The 25,227-nt window shown below is 39.8% G+C and overlaps 1 protein-coding gene across 1 annotated transcript in view; it reads right to left on the reverse strand.

The window, feature by feature from the left end:
• The window catches only part of LOC121895408 (acid-sensing ion channel 1-like), a 47,767-nt gene that overhangs the window by 19,324 nt on the left and 3,216 nt on the right, over nt 1–25,227 (reverse strand). The window contains exon 2 of the mRNA XM_042408532.1: nt 20,217–20,412. Within this exon, the coding sequence (XP_042264466.1) occupies nt 20,217–20,412 (196 nt within the window). The remainder of the gene's footprint in view (nt 1–20,216; nt 20,413–25,227) is intronic.

Below are 25,227 nucleotides of genomic sequence, written 5' to 3' on the forward strand. Positions count from 1 at the left end.
TGTACCTCTAAATCCTTCGTTCAAGCTGGTCATGAGCTTGTCTGGATTGTTGTTTATAGGACTGGAAGGAAACTAAAAACTTTTCTAAAAAAAAGATGAAAAACCCAGCTTCTTTTTTCTTTCTTGAACTACTGCAAGGTGTTTCTTTGAAACTATATGTTTTGTAATACATTAATGTTCTGTGCGGCACAGTGGAGCCTCACAGTTAGAAGGTCCCGAGGGTATCCCAGTGCATGCTGGGATATAGGTACCGTCCCTTCTGTGACCCTGAATAAGAATAAGAAAACAGATGGATGGATGGACGGATGGATGGAAGAATAGAGATATAGGATGTTCAGGTGTTGTTAACCTTCAGTTTAATATTTGCTTTTATTTTAAGTTAAAGGGGCCATATCATGCACACTGCAAGGTCTATTATCTTCTGGGGCTCTACTGGAATGTCTTTGCAGTTTTAAAACTCCTTATTTATCTTATACTGGTTCTTTACGCAGCCCCTCAGTTCAGCCTCTGTCTGAAACAGGCTGTTTTAGCTCCCATCTCTTTAAGGCCCCCCTCCTGATGAGCCCACTCTGTTCTGATTGGTTAGCTCAGCAGTTGCTCCAGAGGCTACATAAACAAACAATAGTAGTAGGGTTTCACTTCTTTTCCATGTTCTTTACTCAAAATGTCAACTTCTCAAATGCATCTGAACATATTTGAATCCGAATCCGATTCAAAATATGCAAGTGGACAACAGGAGCAACCCGTGGAACAACCGTAGCAACAAAGTCTACGAAATGTACGGCATTCGTGGCCAATCTGAGGTCATCACAAGGAGGAAGTAGAGGTAAACGTTCAGAGCAGGTTGAAGCCCTGGCTTTTGACTTGTAGAGAGCATTTTTATACATGTTCACCTCAAGTTTGGGACCTTTAACCATGTTTAACATAGACATCTGACATCATAACAGTATAAAAATAACAGAAAATCACAAAAAGCATGATATATCCCTTTTAAAGGACCTGCACCCTTCTGACTGATTAGATCTCTGCTCTGGTTGAAGGTGGGTGGGGCTGTTCTGAGAATTACTTACTCACCAAACTCCATGTGTTAATGAGGATGGTTGCACTTCAAAACCTGATTGTTTGAGCCTCGTGGGTGTGGTTTCCACTCTATTGGTTTTCTGCACATAAAATAGCACATACTGCTTATGCCAACTTAAAACAATGTCTCTGTCAGGCATGCTAACAAAATACCTCATATATCAACAGTGTGGGAAACACTACAGACACCAAATGGAAAGGGTTCTGTATCTATGCACACATTTACAAGCTGTGAAAGAATCAATTAAAGTTTACTACATCATCTCCACGACTTGCTGCAGTTTGATTATGAGCTAATAGAGATTCAGCGTCATGGCTGCTGCCTCATGTTTTGCCTGCACTCTTTTTAAGAGGCTTGCTCGTCCTTGCCGCTATGAAACTAGCAGCTCGCACTGACACGGCCAAATGGAGTGCAGCCAAGGATGAAGATGTCCCACCCTAACAGCTAACTGGAGAGTGAAGGAGATGACAATCCCACAGGTGCAGTCAGACTGGATTTTGCTGGTCGAAATTTACTCACATGGTGTACCGAAAAGCAGCTGCATACTTGCGTGGGCAGGGCTGTAAGTATAAACTGCAGAACACTTTGTTGTCTTTAACCTCTATGATTGAGTTACTTTTAAAAAAGCATAGAAACAATAGAATGAGAGGTCATTTCCAGCCCCAGACAGGACAGTTCAATCAGATTGAACTATGACTTGAGGTGACCTGACTCTGTGTACTGATAAGAATGATAAAGGTGTCATTTGTCCCATCCTAACAGGACACTCAGGGAGTGTGTGTCAATCAAATACAGTCTGTACACACTCACACAGACCTGAGAACAGGTTTAATTAGCCGAGATAATTAAAATCACCTGTGTGGGTTTACCATGGATGCGTTGTGTTTACCAAGGCCCTGTGCGTCCATGGTGAACCCACACAGGTGCAGGTGATTAGACATTCTCTCAGACTGTGTCAGTGAGTACAGACTAATTAACATTTGTCTCACTCCCCTGTTAGCCTTAACTGAAAAATATTAAGTCAGACCAGATTTCACTCTATTAATTTCTATGAGGACCGGGGTGAGACATGTTTGCTTACAGTTGCCTCTTTTAATTCACTCAAAGCTTGATCTGACAAAACATCGACTTGCAAAATCACAAGGTTCTCCAATGTCAGTTTGAGAGAGAGGATGGGGCTGTCTCCTCCTCCTCCTTCCTTTTGGAAGTGTTGTTTGTTTTGTTTCTTGTTTTGTAAGTGCACAATGAAATTATACAAACAGCAGAGAAGTAAGGAATGCTGCTTCAAGGACAGTGATAGAGATTAATAACAGTGACATGTTTGATAGGAAGCTGTATATCATTTAAAACTTTGTGGACAGCTATTGTTAGCGTGCTAGCCATGTTAGCTGCAGGTTGTTTACAACCCTACCCATGTTACTCCCTGCTTTGTTTCCACAAAACACAAGTTATATTTCACTGGTCTGACTACACCTTTGGACCCTCTCCTATCATTCACAGGTCTACCTACCTTACACCTCAGCAAAGGTGTATTCAGCAAAGGACCATCCTTTTTCCTTTTTTTTTACACTCAATCAATCAATCAATTTTTATTTATGTAGCGCCAAATCACGACAAAAGTCATCTCAGGGCACTTTTCACATAGAGCAGGTCAAGACCGTACTCTTTAATTTACAGAGACCCGACAATTCCCCCATGAGCAAGCACTTGGCGACAGTGGTAAGGAAAAACTCCCCTTTAACGGGTAGAAACCTCAAGCAGAACCCGGCTCTTGGTGGGCGGCCATCTGCTTTGACCGGTTGGGTTGAGAGAGAGAAAGAAAGAGGGAAAGGGGGGGGGCAGAATAACAACAATCATTACAACACCAACAAACCTTTTTCACAGCAGACATTTGGCCCCGTCTTTGTCAGGAAAGCAAAGGTGCTAATAACAGTAACAATAGCTTGTTAATGAGAGTCTCAATAAGCTGTGACAGAGGGACAGTGAGCCAGCAAGCACAATGAGAAGACCCTGAAACTGAAGCAGTTAAATAGAATTCAGCCACTGTTCATTTTATTATTTTTTACACTTGTGCTTTTCCCACTGAGACATGTTAAAATGTCATCCATGAAAAAGGCCTACTGACCTCTAAATTCACCAATAAGTTCTTGTTTAAAAGTATGAATCTGCGGATAAAGTTTCAATTACATAGATGTTATCTCAACTGGATTTTACAGCAGGAACCATCTGATTCTCTTTCTTTGTCACCTCTCTCTTTTCTGCTCTGCCTTTGTGTGTCTCAGTCATCCTCCTCTATTTATTATGCATCCTTCCATCCTTTTTTTTCCATATTTGAACCTGTATGGCCCACTTCCACAAAGTGGAACTCATTTGTCTGTCTTCAAATGCTAATACTGTAGAACAAATAATGAATGCCACTCAAAATTATCTCCACTCGCTGATATCACTGTATAATTAAAACAAAACTGTTCTTAATAACGTGTCAGAGGTGATAACGCAGGGCACTGATAACTCTTTAAAGACATACACATACACAAGCATGCACCCAATCATTCCCTCGTTACCAAGCAACAATGGAGTTATAATGAGTGAGACCATCGGGCCAAAACTAATTTCGAAGTATAAGGACTAATGCTGTGATTGCTCAGTGGCCTTCTATAAGTAGGTTATTGTCTTTAGTTATTTACTATTTTAATTAACCTTTTTCCTCCTCACACATACAGTAATTTCTCTTTAGCATATTTTGCGTTATGCTATAGCTAATTTCAAATGATGAAATTTTGAATCAACAGTTATATTCTTCAGCTATTTCTTATTCTTCATTTAAAGCAGCTATAATCAATATTCTTATATAAATGTTTAATTATTAGGGGCGGCTGTGGCTCAGGAGGTAGAGCAGGTCGTTCACAAATCATAGGGTGACAGTTTGATCTCCACCTCCTCCTGTCTGCATGTAGAAGTGTCCTTCGCCAAGGTACCGAACCCCAAATTGCTCCCAATAGTCAGACCAGCACCTTGCATGGTAGCTTGTGTGAATGGGTGAATGAACAGCAAAAAATACTGAGCGCTTTGGACAAAAGCACCATATAAATGCAGCCATTTAGCCTGTATCATTAGTTTAAAAATCTGCTGGATTTGTTAATAGACATCTGTTTGCTAACAAATTCACCATATCAACTTCAAAGGTGATAATATCAGCCTGGTCGCATGAATAAAACATTGGCACTGTACGTTTCTGCAAACCACAGAAATGTTGAATATCTACATTTCAACACGTGAAATACGTAGCATATTAACATTTCAACCAAATGTATCATATCAAAATGTCAACAAAATGTATTTTATCAACATTTCCAAAATACGTATCATCTCAACATTTCTAAAGTGACGTAGTTCACATGTGATCTATATGAGTTGATCTTTCCTATATAGGAGGAGGAGGGGCAGGTGGATGGTTAGTACATTTCTTTGCAGCAAGTTGGAAATCAGCAGCAGAGAACACGGTTCGAGACCACCTCGAAACTGAAACCAATGTCCGCTTCCCGTTTCAACCGACAAAAGTGAGAAAACCGGCTGTTTTTACTTTATTTTTTATTTTTATTTTAACCCAAACCATGATCTTTCCCTAACCCTAACCATGTGGTCTTTGTGCTTAAACCTAACCAGACCTTAACCAACCAGTGTTGTCACACCATAAAACATCATTATTCAACAGGTAGAAATGTTAATATGCTACGTTTGTAGAAATGTTGATATGATACGTAATTCACGTGTTGAAACATATATATATTCAACATTTCTGTGGTTTGCAGAAACATTCAATGCCAACATTTTCTTCTGGCGACTGGGTTGGATAATATATATGCTGTTCATAGTTTTGACCTTTAAACCTTAAAATCAGGTCAGCTGGGGAAGTGTGTGAACTATCCTACATCACTTTGCAGACGTCCTCTTTACTGTGTTGTGAGGTAAAAGGCTCCTTGCAAAATTTAAAGGTAGATGCTCTGAGTCATGTGAGGGGTTAGAGCAAACGCTACAACCTGAGGGTGTCTAAGAAGTGTTCCATCAACCTGGTTTTTGCTGTTTGGGCTGAAAACGTATTGCCGGTTCCCCTAATTGAACACAGAAGTGTTATCGAGGTGGAGAGGTGGAAGAGTAGCTGGACCAGACAGCAGCATCTGCAGGCAGCGGAGACTGACGACTGGAGGAGCATAATAAGTTTCTGCCGCTACCTTAAACAGGTGTGTCCCTGTCAACCGGAGGACACAGAGAAGGAGAGAGGGCCGTGCGAGAAAGCACGCCTGACAACTGGGCCTCGGCTTCAACTTCAGCTCCGCTCCACTTATCAGAGGAGCAGAGAAACAATGACCAGCAGAGAGTAAACAACCAACGCAAAGCCAATTTACTTTTTTCAGATATACCTGTCATTCCCAAGTGTGGCCACACACCGCAAATGACTGATGTCCTCTATTCTGGGTGGTTGTCTGAACATCACTCACTAAGTGGTATTGCCTGTTTTACCTAATGTCAATGCATAGTGGTGTGAGTGATGGGTTTAATTTCATTTCATTATATAAAGAGAACAGTTGCAGAATGTTAACTGTGAGTGTGTGGGAGGTAAACAGAGAAAAATGTTCATTCATCCTCACGTGTGTTTGATATCCAGCGAAAAAAGGATAATTCTCCTATGTACTCGCTTTGTTGTTATCTCACCTTGGTAAAAGAAGTGATCAATTTACATCTCTGACGAGCCCACTCATCAGTTACTAAATATTTGTCCTCAGTGCCACTCCAGAGCCATTTCAGCTCTTCACACCTGACACTACAGCGCATTAAGTCACAGAATAATGAGGGATATTAGCTTGTTAAAAAGTAGGTGCATAGACGGAGGTTAAGTGAACTAAATTGTGGCGCGATCTTTCTTTTGTATTCATGAACACAGATGCATACACAAGTACATGTCATGATCAGTAATCAATAGATCAGAGCAAAGAAGAGCTTCATTGGCAGCAAGAAGAGAAATTGACTGAACTATAAACCACATATTCACAGGTCAAAATGATCTTTTTAGGGAATTAATTGATTTACAAACTGCAAACAGAACATTGACATAACCACATAATATCACCACAAAAAGCTGATAAGGCAATCAGCAAACAGTTCCCTATTTACACATTGACCACAAAGCAATATTAACTTTCATCTGGAGTCTTATTTGTGTCTACCAACAAATATGAGTCTTAATATTCACTCTCATTTAGGTCTCGTTTGCTCTTCACCAAATCCTGAGAGAAATATGTATCTCTTTAGCTGCTAAATGTTCTTCACTAGTTATTTGCTAACTTTGTCTGTCTGCAGTGGTACTGAGCAGGTAGCTTCACGGTTTTTAGAGCTTTTTTTTGTTGTTGCTGCAAACAGCTACTTGTTGTAGTTGGAATCAACACAGATGAGAGCAGTGAGAGTGAACCAAAACAGTAAAACCAAAACAATGAGCTGAAAGATGCTAACATACATCATAGAGCAGAAAGGAACTGTACAACCAGTTGTCAATTCACTCTAAAAGCGAGACCTTTCACATTAGATAGTCATTTGATAGTCAGTTAATATCAAATATTGATTAGAGCAGCTTGAAGGAAAATAAAGTCTCATTGAGATTAAAATCTCTTTTTCAAGTAAGACCAAGAGGACTGTGTAAGAACATTTTTACCCCTATAAATACAGCAACCAGGCAAAAACAAGACAACATCTTACATGCTATAAAAGAGTTTTACTCAAGAGTGTCATTAATCATTTGACAGCCATCTTAGACACACATCCATGATTTTCAGCAGAGTGAGCACATGCAGGGAAAAGTAACACCTGCCGAGCGCTTCAAGCAAATAAATCTTGTCAGGTAAAAGTCACTACACTTCTAGTGGATACAGTTTAGATTCTGCCACACTTAATGAATAAGACTGTTTTTCTCAGTTGCTTTGGCACTACTGTCAAATGAAAATCATTATTCTCAACACATCATGTGCAATTCTGAAATCCACTGTTCATTTTCTAACATTATCATATCCGTTTCTTTTTGCTTGACACGGTCATACATTTACTTTGCAGATTATTCTGCTTTTCTAATGGCTTGTATTACTGTCAAGCACATTTATCAACAAGCTCATCGTGTAAATCCTCAAATGCTAAATATTGCACCCAACCATCATAACCTTTCAAACATAAATGTTTCCTATTTTCAGCATTGATAACATGTGAATCCACAGATTCAGTTAGTAACATGTTCATCCTCAGGTTTTAGTGCAACTTATTGTGTCTTTTCAAATGTAGTTTTCAGGGGCAATGTGTGTACAGTCAGGTTGTACTGAGCCATTTCTATGTATTTTACTGTTAGGACAGATATAACATAAAAACTCTGTGAACAGACAAACAGGATTGTTTGGACAGCAAACGATGTGTTGAGGGGATTTATATTTGTATTTCTAAATGTTCCTAATTTGTTGTATTGAGAAATTAGTTTTTACTACACGTTCATTTTTGTCATTTTTTTAAACATTACTCTAGATATAAAACATTTCCTGTGACAGTGAGAAATCTGTGAACAGACTGATGTTTATATGAAATAAGTTTATTCAGTTGGCTGTAGAGGATATTTGACTTTATTATTGGATTACTTTAAGTCTCCCTCAGAGGTGACATTAAGAAACACAGTTTTCTTGTCATCTGTCTTACTCACACAGCTCTTGAGACATTTGACTGTGTTGGCTTAAACAATGATAAACGGACGTGTGGTGATATTAAACAGTCTCCCTTATCATCCTGTCCTTTTTCTTTTTCCTTTTTCCTCCTTCCTGTCAGACTGTAAATGTCTTTCTATCCGTCTCCCAACTCTCCTGTCAGTCTGCATTATAATTATGTGCAGTAAACACAAAAATGTCATAATGATAATCTTTCAAGAAAGCACAGCATCCCAAGGAGCCGGGGTCTCAGCAAATCAACAATACACCGCACAATCACACACAAAACCACACACCATGCACACATCAGCCAGTGAACTGTGGCTCCTGCCGCTTATTTCCACAGACGTGCCATTATTTCCTGCAAACACATTAAAAAGGAAAAACAACAGTAAGAAATGTTGCCTAAACTCAGGCTGCAGGCCAAGCCAGAGCCATCGCCGGTTAACTGATTAGCTCAGTAATTGTGGTGGAAATGCCAGTCTGAGGTTGATATAAAAGTGCAAAGGCACATCCAGGAAATACTAATCAGTCTCCAGACTGTTCTGCCAGGAGGCTGCTGTTGTGAATGTCACTTCCCTCCTGCAACTGCATTTTATCTGTGTGTAGGTTCGTGTTTCTGTGTGTTGCATGTGGCTAGAAATGAATATCTCCTTCTTTCCCAGTAGTTTCCCTCTGACAATAATAAAATCCTTTAATATGAGCAGAGTAAATTTGGGTTGGATCTTCTTGCACATGCAAATAAATGACTCATTATACCAGTGTCAGATTAACACATGCACAGAGAGACCTCCTTGTTCCCCACTTGTTCCTATCTTCCGCTGCTTTCTCCCCCCATTTAAAACCTCCTCATTATAACCCTCATTTTTGTTCTACAGTAAATAGCATGCCTCCAGCTCATTTTCTTTTCTTCTCTCCCAATTCTTTCATGCGTTTGTTCTCATCTATAGTTCAGAGCGAGTTCATTTCTGCGCCCCTTTCTCACACCTACAGTGACCGCAGTGTACGTCCACACCTGTCACTACAACTTCTCCCATCTGTCTCTTCTCACTTCGTCCTGCCCTGCGTCCATTTCTCCGACCTGGTCGCACACAGAGTCTCCGTCTGTCTGCACACGGTTTTTATGCAGTTCACACATGAAAAAAAAAGACATAAAAGCAGGTTTCTCTGAGTGAAAACCCAGCAGCTGCCTCTCGTTTCTTCTGTGTGTGTCTGTGTCTGTCTCAGTGATGTTCGTAGCCTACTGTGGTTGGATTATTTGATTGTTTACAGGTTTAGTGCTTGTCTGCTATCATTCAGCTCTGTTTACAGCCCTTGTTCCCTGACAAATGAAGGATTATTGGGAATTGCTGTTTGCTTGTGTGTGTGTGTGTTTGTGCATTTCTGTGCATCTGACTGGATAATCCATTTAAACCATGAAAACATTGTTAACATCCCCCTTAAATTCCTGTTACGTGGCTTCGTTTTTTTCCACTCTGTTTGACAATATCTCATATATTCTGCATCTGCTTGTTACTGCGCTTCATTAAGGAGATATCAGATTCATACTGAGTGAAATATTCAAATGCTATGTGTCATGTTTTTATGGCTGCACTGTTACATCAAATGAAAGTGTCTTGTGATTGTGATTCAGCGTGGCACGCTAACCTCGGACACCTTTGAATTTACATCAACGTCAGTGGGTTTTAACAATTACTGCCTGCACATCATATCAAAGAGTTAAACTGATCCAGCAGATACAAACACACGGCGCTACTCAGCCTCTCTGCTGCATCTAATAGAGGCTTTTGTGTCTCCCAGCCAACTTCTGGAAACACACAATTAGCCTGATTTGGGGTCAGTCGAGTACAGAGCAGCTCAGCATACTGAACTGCGGCATCATCTCTCCTCAGTCTCCTCCTTCTAAACTCCATCCAGCAGTCAGTGAGTCACAACTAGCCCTTTGCAAGCCTGCGTCCAGCCCACCCAGAGCCCAGCCCTCAAGTCACCTGCACTAATCCTCAGGATAAATAAACCATGTGCAAAGCAGTGCAGCTAACCCGGGCTATTTTCAGCCCCACTGTGCTTTTTTTTTTTTTACCCTCCCCTTCTTCTCCGGTCCAAAATGTCTTCATAAAAAGCGTTTCCCCCTCCCAGGCTCGGGCAAATAGAGCGTGCAGCAGTACTGATCCGTCTAGAAACCAGCTGGAGTCATGGAGATGCTGTGTGGTTGTCCGCCCTTTAACAACATGAGATAATATATCTCTTGGGGTTTAAGATGAGCAGATTTGTTCGGGGTTATTGGAATGGGCGTTACGTTAAAGACTGATTAGGCTATTAGTATGCTAAAACAACTGGTGATGTTTTGAAGCTCGATGTTTGCAGATGATTAATCCTTCCTTCCTCCACCCTTCCTCCTCCTTTACCTGCACTTAATGATGCTCTAAACCTCCAACTACTTGTCCTAAAAAAACCCTCTGTGGTATGGTTTCACTGGTCTCAGGGGGTTGGATTCTTTAATGGCGTGAAACAAAAGAGTTTTTTGTGCAACAGAGAGACAAAGTTAGGGGATTAAGAGAGAAATGGGGAAAGGAAGATAGAAAAAAAGAGAGTGAGGTGACTGGTGACTGGCAGACTTGTAATTCACCATGGCTTTTAAAGTTGTCTGTGTGATGACATACAATAGTTTCATCTGCAGTCGCTCTTGTGGGGACGCAGGTGAATGTTTATTAAAGTTACTGTTTTAAAATACGCTCAATAAAATTGCATTTAAACTCTCCTGCTGCGTTTGGCAGTCTCACTGCTGACAGATGGCTTTCGTGTACAGGATTACTCTGCATTAAGAGCCCTGAGTATTCACCTGCTGATCTTGGTAATGTGGTTACTCCGCCCCTCAATCAGTCTTTGGAGGTGGTCAGCACTAAATGCCCTGCGTTCAGCACAGTGGGGCAAATATTACTTTAATCCTCTACTGTAAGTGTGTTGGTATGTTTACGACAGCGCTGCGGTGGGAAATGGGAATGCGTTTAAGAGGCTGCTTAAGTGATTTCCTGTGCTCTTAATAGTTCCACCTACAGTATCTTCTTTCCATCAAGATTTCTTCCTTTTTTTTTTTGTTTTTGAAAAACCAGAGCTCCTGAATTGGGGAGTGAAAAGGGGATGTCATGGGAGCAATGAGAACAAAGGAAAGGGCATAAGAGTGAGGGAAGGAAAGAGAGACAGATAGAGAGAGAGAGGAGAGAGCATGACATGAAAACATAATGAGGATTGTCATGCCCATGGGGGTTGATGTGAGGAATGCACCGCGCAGGGGTTGAGACGAAGGAGGAATGCAGAACGATTTTAAAGACGGTAGAGAGAGTGGGGACAAAATCAGGATAAACACTGTGACTGAGAGGTGACATAACTTTGCAAGCTCAGCGCAGGAGGATGTGACAGGTTCAGGAGCCAGGATGTGGAGCGCAGCTGTGCTGACCCACAAGCCGCTGGGCGATGTGGGTGGTGGCTGTGCTTCACATCTGTCGCTTCAGGCCCCAAAACCCAGAGGAAATGCAAGCTTAAGTATATTCTTGCCAAGGGAAAGATGGACTGTTTCACCCCAAAGAGCCTGGTACTTTTCCAGCTCCCAGCAGTGCTGTAGTTGTCAGGGAAATCTGAGCTCATTGTCACCCTCTGGGTTGCTTTTAGAGAGTTCAGGTTGGGGCTAAAGACCATCACTACATGAGTTTTACAGCAATCAAACTGGAAATCAGACATGAAAACATGCTGAGTGCATTTGCAACTGTAATCCTGCGACTCCAATGAAAACATCACAGTGCAGAAATGATATTATACTGAGGATTTCAAAGGACCACGGTAGTGGCTTTGTATGTTTTATTCCATCCCTGGAGAATATATTTTACATTACTGCTGACCATTTTCCAAAGCAGACCGTGCATTTTAAATTTCCTACCTTCCAGACAACCATTGGATTCAGTTCATGCCGGCACAGTTTGAAAATCAACTTGCAGAAATTTGCAGCCTGCTGGAGAGAAGTAATCCATCACTGTATAAACAGTATTTAGTCGCCTTAAGTAATTTATTTATTGTCAAGGTTAGTTTATCTCTGCTGCAATATGCAAGTGGTAACTGCTTTGAAAACTGCAATGCTTTGGGAAAAGATCCTAATAGGTGATGTAATTAAGATATACAGAATTTATAGTTAATGAGCCAAAACATGCTGAAATGCTCCTTTAAGGCTTTTAGTACTGTACTTCTCAAACTGGCTTTCTTAATATACAGCAGCACGACCTACAAATTATGAAATAGTATAAAATGCAGTGATTCTCATACCACCAAGCTGTCTCCTCTCTTCTTCTAGGGATGGCGTGTCTTACATTTTGTCTACAAAATCTGCAAATGCATGTTGCCTTCTTGAGACATGACAGCTGCGATCAGAGTACAGAAATTATAACACAACTGTCATGACAGCAGTGTGCTGGGAGCTTGCAAACACACATCTATTCCCCGGGTAGACCTGTCAAAGCCTGACTCTGACAAACAAAAAAGGGCCACGCATCAGACCAAGAGAAGGGCTCGTCAGAGTAGGACTGTGGCTCTGTTTTCCTTTACTGGAGTTCACTGGTGAGTGGGTTTTAAAATAAGCACAGTTTGCTGTTTACTACAGAAATACCTCTGAGTCCAATTAGCAGTGATGATTCTGCACTGGGTTCTCTCGATAACTCCCTAATAACTACCGGAGCCATTTATCTGTTTCTCAAAGTGCTTCGCTGAGTGAAGCAACAAAATAACTTCTGCACAAGTCTGTTTGGTCTTCTGTCTTACTGTCTTGGAAAATGATTAATTAACCAAGGAATATCATTGAAAAATGGTGGAAAAACACAAATTCAGCAATGAGAAAAACTATTTCTGCTGTATAAGGGGTTAAAGATCCCCTAAAGGCATTTATTAAGATTCCAGAGTCTATGAATATGAAAATATTGTTCAAGTGTCTCCTTCTTCACTGTAAAGTCCATTCTTAATGTATGTGCACTGGAGGCTTCAAGTTTCCACATCACACTTGTTTAAGTTGCCTACTGAACCACGATGGGCTCCAAACTAGTTGTGATTTCGCAAATCATGCTCGCTTTCCAGTGTCAATCTACACATACATCATTCTGTACAGTGAAGCTCAAACATTCAACTGGAACAAGAAGAGGAAATACATTTTTGAGTGGAGGGAGACTTTAACATTTTAATAAGTAGAATAAAGACGCCTCAGAAAGAAAATGCTGTCTCAGTTTTTAATTAAAATCAAATACAAGATCGCAGAAGAACAATTTGAAACCTGTCTAGGAGAATCTCATATTAAAGTGGATATAATCTGTTTTTGTGTGCATGAACAACAGTTAAAACTAATATTTAATACCTTGTTTGGGGCTACTGTTCATCAAGCTGATATATAACTGAACATTACCCGAGCTGAAGAGGAAATATTAGCTGAGAAGATGCATAAAAACAAACTGGTACATTTATAATTCTGTGACAGCAGATGACAAGGTATCGTCAACTTTCTGTACGCACCATCAATCAGAAAAGTCTACTCTCAAGGCCACTTACAGTTGTAGAATCACTCTTTTGTTTTTCCCATTATATGATACGAAATTACTTATTTAAAAAAAAAAGAAGCGATCCTGTCAATTCAGTTGAGTACGGAATCTGTATTCTTATCGCAAACGGTTCAAAATAGTGTCTTATCAGCCTTTTTCTCTTTCTTTTGATCTTTTCACAAAGAACAGTCAGTTGGGATATACCTCTTTCTTTATTCATCAGGCACTTTGCAATGAAACAATGAAAAGATTAACAATGCAATGCATCAAAGACGGTCTTCAAAGGAAGTGCATTTTCCAGTTTTCTGGAGCTGTGCGGTGATGTAGATAACAAAGGGAAGTTGAGAGGGGAGAAATAAAGGCCTTAAACCTCTCCAGGGGAAACACCTCTCTGCTGCCACTATGTTCTGGCCAGATGCAATTTCCTGAGCACCGCGCAGCTCTTCAAAGTGAAGAGAAATTGCTTTATCACAGTAGACACAGTAGAGAGCTGAAGGAGGTGGGAGGAGGGGGACAGTTTGAGAAACAGTCTTTGACTTGGGAGTTACATAAATTAACTACTACATAAATTATCCATCCCCCCTTAAAATTAGAAGAAAACACAGAAAGGTCAATAAAATGCTTGGGTGGGTGTTAGGACTACAGACCAATCACACACACACACACACACACACACACACACACACACACACACATGCAAACACACACATACTCAAACAACTATTTATGTGCTTAATATGTATGTGTTTTGTAACTGAAATGAATTATTGAGACAGCAGTAACCAAATGTTTGGAAGCATGTGCTCACGACTAGAAGGGCTGTCTCAAATCCTATCAGGGAAAAAGTCATAAGGAAATGTTTGGGTTAAGATAAGGGCACCACTGCATCACTACTGCATCACTAATGCATCATTAAAGTGCAACAGAACCACACCAACAAGTTTGAGGAAATAAATACTTTCTCTTCTCATTCTGAGGGTGACAAAGTCAGTTATGGTCTCGTTATGTGTCTGAGATCTGAGGTTGAAAGGTGGCCTATGCATAGTCTTAAGAGGTGTTTTTCAAAGAAGACATTTTGACTTGTCATAGTAGGAAAAGCGCAGGTGTTACTAATAATATTAACAATGGCCCCATTATTTTCAAGTGTCCCTGGTAGCCATGACAGTGTGACAGTGAACCAGCACACACAATACCAGGACCTTGAAAGTGAAGCAGCTAAATGGAATTCAGCCATCATTCATTTTATTATTAACACTTGTGCTTTTCTTATTGTGACATGTCAAAATGTCTGTGAAAGAGGTCTATTACTACGATTCTATGCGCTCAAAAATACCAAAAAACACCTTTAAATTTCTCTCTCAATTTAGTTTGTTCTAATTAAATGACAGGCTGTACTTTACGTGAATGTTAAGTAATTAAGTAATTAGTTAATTATATGTTAAACTCCTGAAGTTCGCACTAAGATGACACTACGATCATCGGACTCATCCAAGATGGTGACGAGTCTGCATATCAGAGGGAGGTTGAATGGCAGGTGCTCTGGTGCAGTCAGAACAACTTGGAGCTGAACACACTCAAGACTGTAGACACCCCTAAGCACTGCTCCCCTCACAATATCCGACAGCCCCGTGTCAACTGAGGAGGCCTTCAAGTTTGTGGGAACTACCATTTCTCAACACCTAAAGTGGGATGACAACATGAACTCCATCCTCAAAAAGGCCCAGCAGAGGATGTACTTTCTGGAAGTATTGTCTGCCACTGGAGCTGTTGAGCCACAAAACAGGATAGGAAGAGACTGCAGTGAACAGTAAGGGCAGCAGAAAAAGTCATTGGTGCTCCCATGCCCACCCTCCAGGACTGTACTCTTCAAGAACCAGGAAATAGGCAGGAGAAAATTATTACAGATTCCTCACACTCGGGACAAAATCCTCCCCTCCGGCAGGCACTACAGATCTTCACATCTACAAATACTGTAATCTGCTTCTATGCAATCTATGCACTCTATGCATTGCCTCTGTGCACCGTCTGTTGGCATCTATGTTCTATCGGACTCAAACTTAGCTTAGCATGGCACTTACTCGTGTTGTTTTCTACTGACTAGATCCGTACTTGTGTTGCATCACCTCTCAGGTGTACGACGCTTTGGATAAAAATTAAAAACTGTAATTGTAATTGTATTGTACAAATACTCACACATCGCAGTTTCATTCCCATACATGATGCACATTATTGTTGTTTGCAATATTTTCAATACCACACACACTTGCACTTTATGTATGTTGTTTATCGTCTGTATAATCTGTATATTGCTTCTATATTATGTATTGTCTGTCAATAATATGTACACTGCCTTTATATTGCTTGAGAGACACCAACAGCTGGAACCAAATTCCTTGTGTGTGAATAAATCTGATTCTGATTCTTGTGTAATTATAAAGTTTCTAATTTCACCACTAACGAAGTAAGAAGAAATTAATCAAGTTTTATTTCCAGTTTAGATGAGCCAAAAGTCACAGCAAATGGCTCAACAGCTAAACAATTACAGTATATGACTATTTCTGTGGTAGACATCCTAAACAAACCAAATCCCACAGCTTTCCTCTGTGAATGGAACTTGCTCAGGTGACATCAGGTCTACAGTAAGGTCAGAACCTCGGTCACATATCAACTGGTGGTTGTGTATGGGTGGAAGATGGTAACCCCTGTCCTCCTCGATCTTTCTCCAGCTGTCCACTAACTCCTGGTCAATGACTTTGACCCTTACCCCCTTTGATCCAGACGGGATTCTCAACATCTAATGAGATGTTCTGCTCTGTGAAACATCTTGTCACCGAAGAGGTGGACAGAAAGAGGGAGGTGCAACATGTGTGGGGTTGACTTAAAGCCAACGAATCTGTACCGGGGATGGATGATGGCCAGAAGGGACGCTGCTAACTCAACAGGGACCACCAGGAACAACCCAGTGGCACTCCCTTATCTGTCTGGACTATGAGAACACTTTAAAATCCAACTGAAATCACATTTAATCATCCCTGCAGTCAAAAACAATGTTTTTCAATGTATTGCTAGTTTTGTATTATTAAAATGAAAAAAAGGTATTTGGGCAAATATCAGAAATGCTCCTTTTTGTCTCAGACAGCATGTTGGTGTCTGTGTTTGACTGACGATAACTGGCAGGCTACCGAGTTAGTTATCAAACTGCTGCAGCTACAAGTTATGGGCAGACAGACTGTCATGAGAGCAACAACCAAATCAGCATCTAATTGGTCCAGAGTGACATTTGCAGGTATGTTAACATGCTGTTTAATGTGCTGCAGCTGAGCAGCTAATTAGCCATCTAACCTGCTAACATTCACTTTTCCTTGACAAATGTTTGTTTGGTGGTTCATTCAGCAAGCTAAGGTGCAGGACAAGATGTGTTTGTAATTTAAAGAAGAAGGAAACTTTAGCAGGAAAGCTAATGTGGGTTGTTGTTCAGAGTCTGTGGCTCTTGTGTAGCAGGATGCTATCAGGCTCAGTGCGACCGTCTGCTCTGCATATGATTGAACACCACATTATCGCTTTATTCAAGATTTGAATTACTGTATCAACATAAGGGCTACAGCTCCACAAGCAGATGATTGAACAGTATTTAATCAAAATTATGTAAAACTAGCGGTCAAAATCATGAAATCAAAGAATTTAAAATATAAATTACTCCCTTTTGGTTTAAGTTTTTGCTCAAAGGAGAACACAGGAAAAGAGATTCACAGAGCAGATGTGGATGCTGTATTAGACAAAAAAACACACTTTAATTTCAGTTTGACTTTAATATCTCTGCGAAAGGGTTAAGATTCCTCCCCACCGTACACAGCAGTGGAGGCATGGTGAATGTCACTGGAGCAAGTTTCATTCAGTAAAGAAGGCTGTGGGATACAATCGAAAGCTCCAGGAATAGCTAAGTAAATGGACCTTGCGTTTAGAAAGTTTAGATATGTGTCCACAAGGTCAACAGTGTATTTTCATGTTCATATTATATTATCAGCTCTGCAAAAAAAGCTGAAAAATAAAAGAAAATGCTAAGCTATTAAATTTTAATATTTAGCATTTGATAAGGTGTATTTTTCTACCTTTGATCAGAGTAATTAAGTAATTTATCTGTATCGATACTGATATTGATACTGTAGCACCTCTTTAGATCAGTCCTTTGTTGCTACACAACTAAGACAAAAGCAACAAGTATAAAATGCAAACACAAAATGAAAATAATACAATAAACAACCAAATAAAGGCAGATCTAAACAGGTTCAAAGGTCTTGAGCTGTTGTTCCAAAGTTTACACAACCTCGAAGGCAGAGTCTCCTTTTTTTTAAGCCTGAATCAGGCAACATAAGAGACCTACAGGGATGTAGTAGCTCACTAATGTAGGCAGGTGTCTGAACTGTAAATATGAAGAGGAGTCATTGAAGAAAAATAAAAAAAAATAGGTCAGAGTTGCTCCGTGCTACCAGAGACATCTAATACTTGAGGTAATCTTGCAGCTTCAGTGCTTCAAACTGAGCCCAGAGACAAAAAGGTTTTTCTTTCATTGGGTTAATAGGGAAAATAATAAAAGTTATACAGTTTTCTCTGCCCATAAGAAGAAATCAAAGCACTTCAAAGCCACTTCAGTGCAGCTGCTACAGTAAGTGGCTCTTCTTCATGTATGAATATGTGTATTAATATTCCCCCGCCAAAAATAAATATTTCAGGCCACCACATACAAGCTTGTTTTTAGTCAACTCTCCTGGTTAAATCGATGCTATACAGTTCAAACACTTGGCAACGTGACATGTTAGTGACCACATAATGGATGATATGTATAGAAGGATCGACAACTTCTTCCACACCACCACAGATATCCACTGAAAAGATATGAGAGGCTTCTTGAAAAAAAAAGAAAAACTACCTTAAACTTAATCTAATCTATTCAGGGAGGCTGCTGTGGAATGATCAATGTTCAGCTCCAAATTAAAAACCACGTCCAATGCCAGAGAGACTATTGGCAGCAGAGTCTGGGTGGGCCAGCAGCAACAGCAGGCCTTTATGGCAGAGAGATTATAACCAGCAGCTCTACTCTTTGCTACAGGGAAAACTCACTTGTCAGTTGCATATATAATGTAAATGGACTGTTAACACTTTTTTATTTCTTTGACCATCTCCACATCCCTTCTCCGCATTTGTTTGATTTCAAAGACAGATATTGCTTTGAAGTAGAGAATGATAATAAAAAGATGAAAAGGTAGATGTAAACATTTACACAGAGCCGTAGGGATTCAACTGAATAGATAAAAAGCTGAAAACAATGTTTGATCATAAATTTTAACGAGAACTTGTCGGCACAGATTCAAAACATAAACCCTACGTTATCATCATAAAACAAGGACAAGAAGAATCAGTCTGACTTTATACTATAAATGTTCATACGCCTGGGAATATAAAAGACATATATGTCTACACAACAACATGTATTGTCACCAACTTTCACCTGAGAGAGTTTTCAAGTTTGAAAGCAGCAAAAACACAGCAGGTATCCTGAGGTCAGAAAACCACATGCCTTTTCCTTCAGCTCACTCAGAGGTCCTTTGCTGCAGGGGGTTCATCATTCTTTAACCCACTATAAATAGATAATTCAGTGATTTCTACTGTGTGTGTTGTCTGCACTGTAATATTCAAACAACTAGTTTTACAAAGATAGACTTTGACTATGGCTTATATCTATAATAGTCAGATGTCAGAGAAGTAGAGACTAATTTGCAATGACGTCTGGTTAAATTAAGAGTTCTTTTCTAACTAAAATTTATGGGAGAATTCAACAGCTATAAGGACATTTTGCTGGGAAAATTCAGCAAAGGGTGTAACAATACAAAATCTTATAAAATCTCAGGTGCAGACCTTTAGCAGAGCTGCTGTGGCTTCTTAACAGTGAGTTGGGTCCTCCAAAATGTTGAATGTTGTAAAGGGACAGATGCTAACAGTACACAACCAACACTATGTTGAAAAGGGGGAAAACAATGTCTTTTATCAGCGTTTGTAGGCTATACAGGACTATGACTGTGCTTCAGTCATTAGCTCAACATAAAAGTTGAAGGGGCGTCTCTTAGCAACGCTGGGGCTGTGTCAGAAATCACTCCCTATATTTACCAAACAGTACACTATATTTACTGTCTGCCATTTTTTTTGAGTGTGCACTGATGAGTAAATGAGGGAGGCTGTGTCGGAAACCACTCCCTTAATCATTCATCTGCTACCCCCTATATAATTGACACTCAGTAGTGAGCAGTCAGTTGAGATTTTGGACTTAATCACTGTCAGCTGTAGAGCCGCACGACAGTAATTTTTGCTTTTATAAAAATATGATTATTAGCAGAAAGATTTAGGTTGTGGTAGTTGCCGCTTGTTTTGGACACGACCCTCTCACAGGTCAGTCAACATGGGAAACGCCACCCAGAGGACTGAAGCTTAGACGCTGTTTCCACAGATATGTCACAAAATGGCTTTATCCTTTTTTGAAAAATGGGGAAATGTGCACAACATAGCTGTAGTGTCATTATAGATTATATTTATTTAATTTCTTTACACAAAAAGGAAAGTGAGAAGAATTTAAATTTCAGTTTGACTTTAATAGTTTTTGGTGGAGGTCTATGGCACAGAGGAATAAGCTATATCAGACTTTGTCTACACAGGCAACACTTTGTTGGTCGAATCAAATCATTCATGGTTTTGGTCTTTTCGTGGGATTTGTTGACAATAAGGAAAACAAAGAATATCACGAGACTTATTCTGTAATCATGATCGGATCATCTTCTTCAAACTTACCACTTTGAAATCCTCCGCTCTGCACTCGGTCCCGTGGAAGTGGCAGGAGAGCAACATGTCGTTGATGTCATGACCGGTGCGGTCGTAGAATTCCAGCATATTGAAGGGTCGCGGCTTGAAATTGTGGAAGTCGGCTTTGACCTTCAGGCTCTCCAGAACGCTCTCCTCCACAAGATGCATGTCCCTGATCTCATACCTGGGTGGACAAGCGGAGAGAACGAGAGGTCAAAGAAATATCTCATACATTTCAAAATGCAAATTTTATATCCCCTAGTCTGGGATGGATTTATGAATTTTCCTTGAACATACGTCTTCACAGCGAATAATCGCTGCCTGATGATAAAACAGACTTCATAAAAAGTGAGTTTCAGCCTTGAAACATTTCTTTTCACACTCTCAAGGAAGGTTTATGAGTCTTTGTCAGTGAACTTTTGCTCCGCTCACACACAGCTAAAAATAATACAGTCCAGAGTGAATCAAAAGGGACAGAAAACAGACAGTAAAAACGTACAAGATGGTTTTTCTGTGGCATTTTTTGGCTCAGAACTGATAGCAATACCAGAGTGTAATGTTTTATTGTACAGAATATAATAAAGTTCAGACAAGAGCTGTGGGGGCCCATAAAGCTGGTCGTCCATTCATTGTCGGTGTGGCAGCTCCAGGCTACACATTACTTCGACTTAAATGGATTAAAACTTAGTGAAAAATGTGTTTATGTTTATGTTGATTGAATTGTCTTGGACATGAGGACATTCGGTTAAATTTTCATGTGAATTCTCAAACTGATTGATATCCTGCTGTAAGAGTAAGGCTGACTAAAATATTTAAGACGTGGTTAAGGAAGAAGAAAGGGAACTGTTGAGAGTTTTTTTTTTTTGAAAAAATAGATAAATCATTTTACCTTTAACTCTGAATAAATTCACTCATTGCAAGTATCTCTGCTCATTAATGTTGTCAATCTGTGAATTCTTCCTGTCACTTCTTAGATACATCTTCATGAATTAAGGCATGCTTTGATCTAAATCCCACATGGAAAAATAAGCGAGAACATGCAGAATAAGATGCCTTTTCCATGTCGTTTGTTTTTTGTATATCATTCCAGATTTTTAGTGTTGATCTAGTGATGGCAGTATCAGTTCGTTGGTCCACCTCTTTGGTCCAGACTGAAATATCTCAACAACTATTTGATGGAATTACCATAAAATTTGTACAGATATTCATGGTCTCCAGAGGATCATTCCTACTGGTTTCAGTGACCCCCTGACTTTTCCTGTAGTACCACCAGCAGGTCAAAGTTTTTATTTATGAAGTGAAATATCTCTACATCATCAAGATGGATGTACCAGTCTATCTACAAGATAAACAGGCAAAAGATTGCGTGCAGACATTCATGGTTCCTAGATGATGTACCATAGCTATGTTCCCATGTGTAGTTTCAAGTGAAATATCTCAACAACTATTGGATGGATTGCCATGAAATTTGGCACGCACATTCATGTTGCCCTAAAAATGAATTGTAATAACTTCGGTGATCCCTTAACTTTTCACCCAGCACCATCATCAGGTCAAAATTTTAATTTTTACCCAGTACTTTGGTTTTTGACCAAACTCCTGCAAAACTAATGACCCTCCCATCAACCTTTGCTGTACTTTGTATTTAGCACTAATTAGCATGCTACCATGCTAAACTAGGATTGTCAACATGGAAAACATAATACCTGCAAACATCAGTATGTTAGCGTCAACTGCAAAGAGAATCAATTTATTCTGTTTGCAAAAGGTGATGAGCAAAAAACTACAAAAACAAATGTATAAGTTGTTTATGTGAGTATATTAGCATGCTGACATCAGCATTTAGCTCAAGACACAGCTGTGTATGGCGTCACACAGTTGCTAGCATGGCTGTAAACTCTTGTAAAGGGTCAAAACATGCTCAGCTTGTTGTAAACATAAAAAACATGTCATGAATTTAAAAAATAAATTCTGTAAATATATTGTTTTAATCATGAATGTGAACTCTTGTCTTGTTGGACGTCTTGAACAGCCCAAAACCATGTAAATGAAAAACCAGTATTTAACAAGGTGACAACGAGGGTGAAAACAGTTTAAGAGCTGTAAAAATTTATAAGACCTTGTTATTACATCTTATGTTTTTATGCTTTAGTCATTTCAGGTGCTCATTCAAGACACGTAAAAGCATAAAAAATAATCAGAAAATGAAAATCAGCTATTTTACACAATAATTAGAGGATAAATGATTACACTTTTGCTGCTTTGGTTGCACGTTTCTGTTTTATTGTTTTTAAAGTCTTTTAAAATTTTCATTTACATTTGGGTTAACGTTCATGAATTATATAATACATTTACATTAAACTGAGCTTAATTGATACCATATTCTTGGTTTTGTTTTTGTGTCATTATAGATTCTTTACAAGCAACTGTATGGTTTTTATTTGGGAAACAAACTAGTTATTTCATATACTGTATGTTGTGTCTGTGTTCGTGTGCATGCATGTGTGACCAGGTATGAGCTGGGAATGGATATCATAATATTGAGATATCAAGTTGTCTCTTTCTGGTCTTTAAAGCTGGACTACAGTGAAGTAATAAAATATCCTAAACTTATTAGATAGTCTAATAAAACGAACAATGAATGTCTCCCCATGTTTTATAGCTAACGATAATTCCACACCACCAAGACACACCTACATAATCACATTATCGATACTGCAGTGTGGCATTCAGTTAAATTTCTGTGATATTTCATTTTGTCTATATCACCAGCCATAGTCCCTTTTGAGAATAAAGGCCCGCGAGTGGGGAGCCAGACAACCCACATCACACACAGCATTATCAGTGGCATTGGGAAATTTCCTTTCATTTAATGGAGCTTGCAAAAATCTGACCACGCTGCCTTGTATTAAAAGAGAGCAGAATAGCTGTAAATGTATCAGCTCTCTACCCTTGCTGTGATCTCCTACTGTGCTATTATTAAAAATGTCAAAATTTTAATGGGCTCACCAAAGAGCAGATTGCTTGGATTTTTTTTTTCTCAAACTCTACCTCAAATGAAAGGCCTTTTTTTTTTTTTTTTTAGAAATTTATCATATGAAAGTAGCCACTTTCATGTGAATATGATCTCTTATTGATCTTTTGTGTAAGGTATTGTTAATGCATTCCATACAAATGAGATTCTGTGGCTTGCCTTATTTAAACAAGAGCTGGTAATGTATGATGTGAAATTACAACATAAACATGATTAAAGTTTTTTATAAAACCTCCAACTACGCACAATAATCCTTTTTTTAAAAATTTTCGTGAGGGCAAAGAGACATTTAACACTCTAACTGAAATCTTCCAAATACTAAATCAATAATGAGCTGCAATAAGGTTAAAAAAAATAATTGATAGATTTTTTCTTTTTGTGACATTATGTTACATCTGTCCCTGGAACATCATCCGCCACACCTTCTACCTCTAATTCAATGTCTCCCTAACCTGCTACCACTCCCTGAATGGTTCCCTCCCTCTCTTTCCCTGTGTGTGTGTGTGTGTGTGTGTGTGTGTGTGTGTGTGTGCAGGTGTGCCGGAGTCTGAGCAGAGCTACACCAGCTGCACGTCATCTCAATAATCAAGACCTCTACATATATTCAGCCCTGCCGCTTCCACTCTGCCAGATCGTAGTCTCTCCTACTAGTTAGTGCTGATATGCTTGAAGGCTCTTTTTGATTCTTGGCAAATTGCAATTTTTTGATTCTGCCCGTTTCCTGACCCTTGTCTCCTGTCCCCCGCAGTCTCGCCTGCTCTGCCTCCGGCCCCTGTTTTCTACCCCTCGCCTGGTCAAGTCCTGCTGTTCTGCCTTCAGCCCTGCACAACTTAGTCTCCCTGGATCTCACTCTGGACCTGCTTCCTCAGCCCACTATCTGCCACAGCCTCAGTTCCTGGCTCTCAGCTACCAGCCTAAACTTCCCCGTGCTCTGCAATAAATCTCTTTTACTTAATTCCAGTCTCTTCGTCTGTGTTTGCATCCGGGTTCACTTGCTCTGCAGCCCCTCGTAACACATTAAGATTAGTCTAAACCCCATTATGTCAGAGGCAGAGAGTGTTTTTGTTTGATTGAAGGAGAACTTAATTGAGGAGAGGCATTTGCTCCTCGCTGTTTGTGTATTGGAAAAACCTGCCAAGAAGGCACTTATGAGATAAAATCCCATAAGCATGAGCCGACAGGATCAGCGAGGGCTGACACTTCAGCATGTGTGCAGCTTAACTATCATGCCACAAGACATTTCCCAGACCAGTGACTCCAAACATGGGAAGTGGGCGGAGAACATTTTTAAATGGATTTCATGCCACAAGCACTTTCATTTCTGGCCGCGGGTATAACGGCTAAGTGTGCCGTTGCATTGCCTCACTACCTTGCCGAGGGAGGCAGGATAATGAGCCCTAAACCTACATCAGAGTGTAAGAGTTGAGATGAGTACACGGAGAAAGAAACTTAGAGGGAAAATCAGCCCCTTTATGCTTTTGGTCTCCAACTTTGAAAAGTCTTCCTTGTGATTTGCTGCCTGGAAATGTGGGATTAGGAGATGCATTCATGAAAATAAATAAAATCCAGATGGCAAGTGTTGATTATCAGTCACACCAGCGTCACAGAAAAAAAATGCTAATTTTAGTGTTCAGTTTGGGATCTTCATTAAAAATTTAGGATAGAAGTTGGCTGTATACCCACATAAAAGTAAAGCCACTAGAGGCCTTTAGCACTGTCCTCTATCTCTTTAACTGACAGCCTGTCAGACACTCACATCGTTTTAGCTCTAAGCTTTCACTTTATTCATTTATTTTAAATATTCAGATGACAGATTATGGTCAACTCTCTCTTCTCCTGAAATACTCTGTAGCACTAAAGCCATCTTGCTGATTGTTTCATTATCACTGCCTCTGTTGACATTTGGAACAACATTACAACACCGCAGGGATAGCAACATGTTTCAAACGGCATCCAAAGCCAGGA

This window comes from Thunnus maccoyii, chromosome 4, assembly GCF_910596095.1.
Source record: "Thunnus maccoyii chromosome 4, fThuMac1.1, whole genome shotgun sequence".
NCBI lineage: Eukaryota > Metazoa > Chordata > Actinopteri > Scombriformes > Scombridae > Thunnus > Thunnus maccoyii.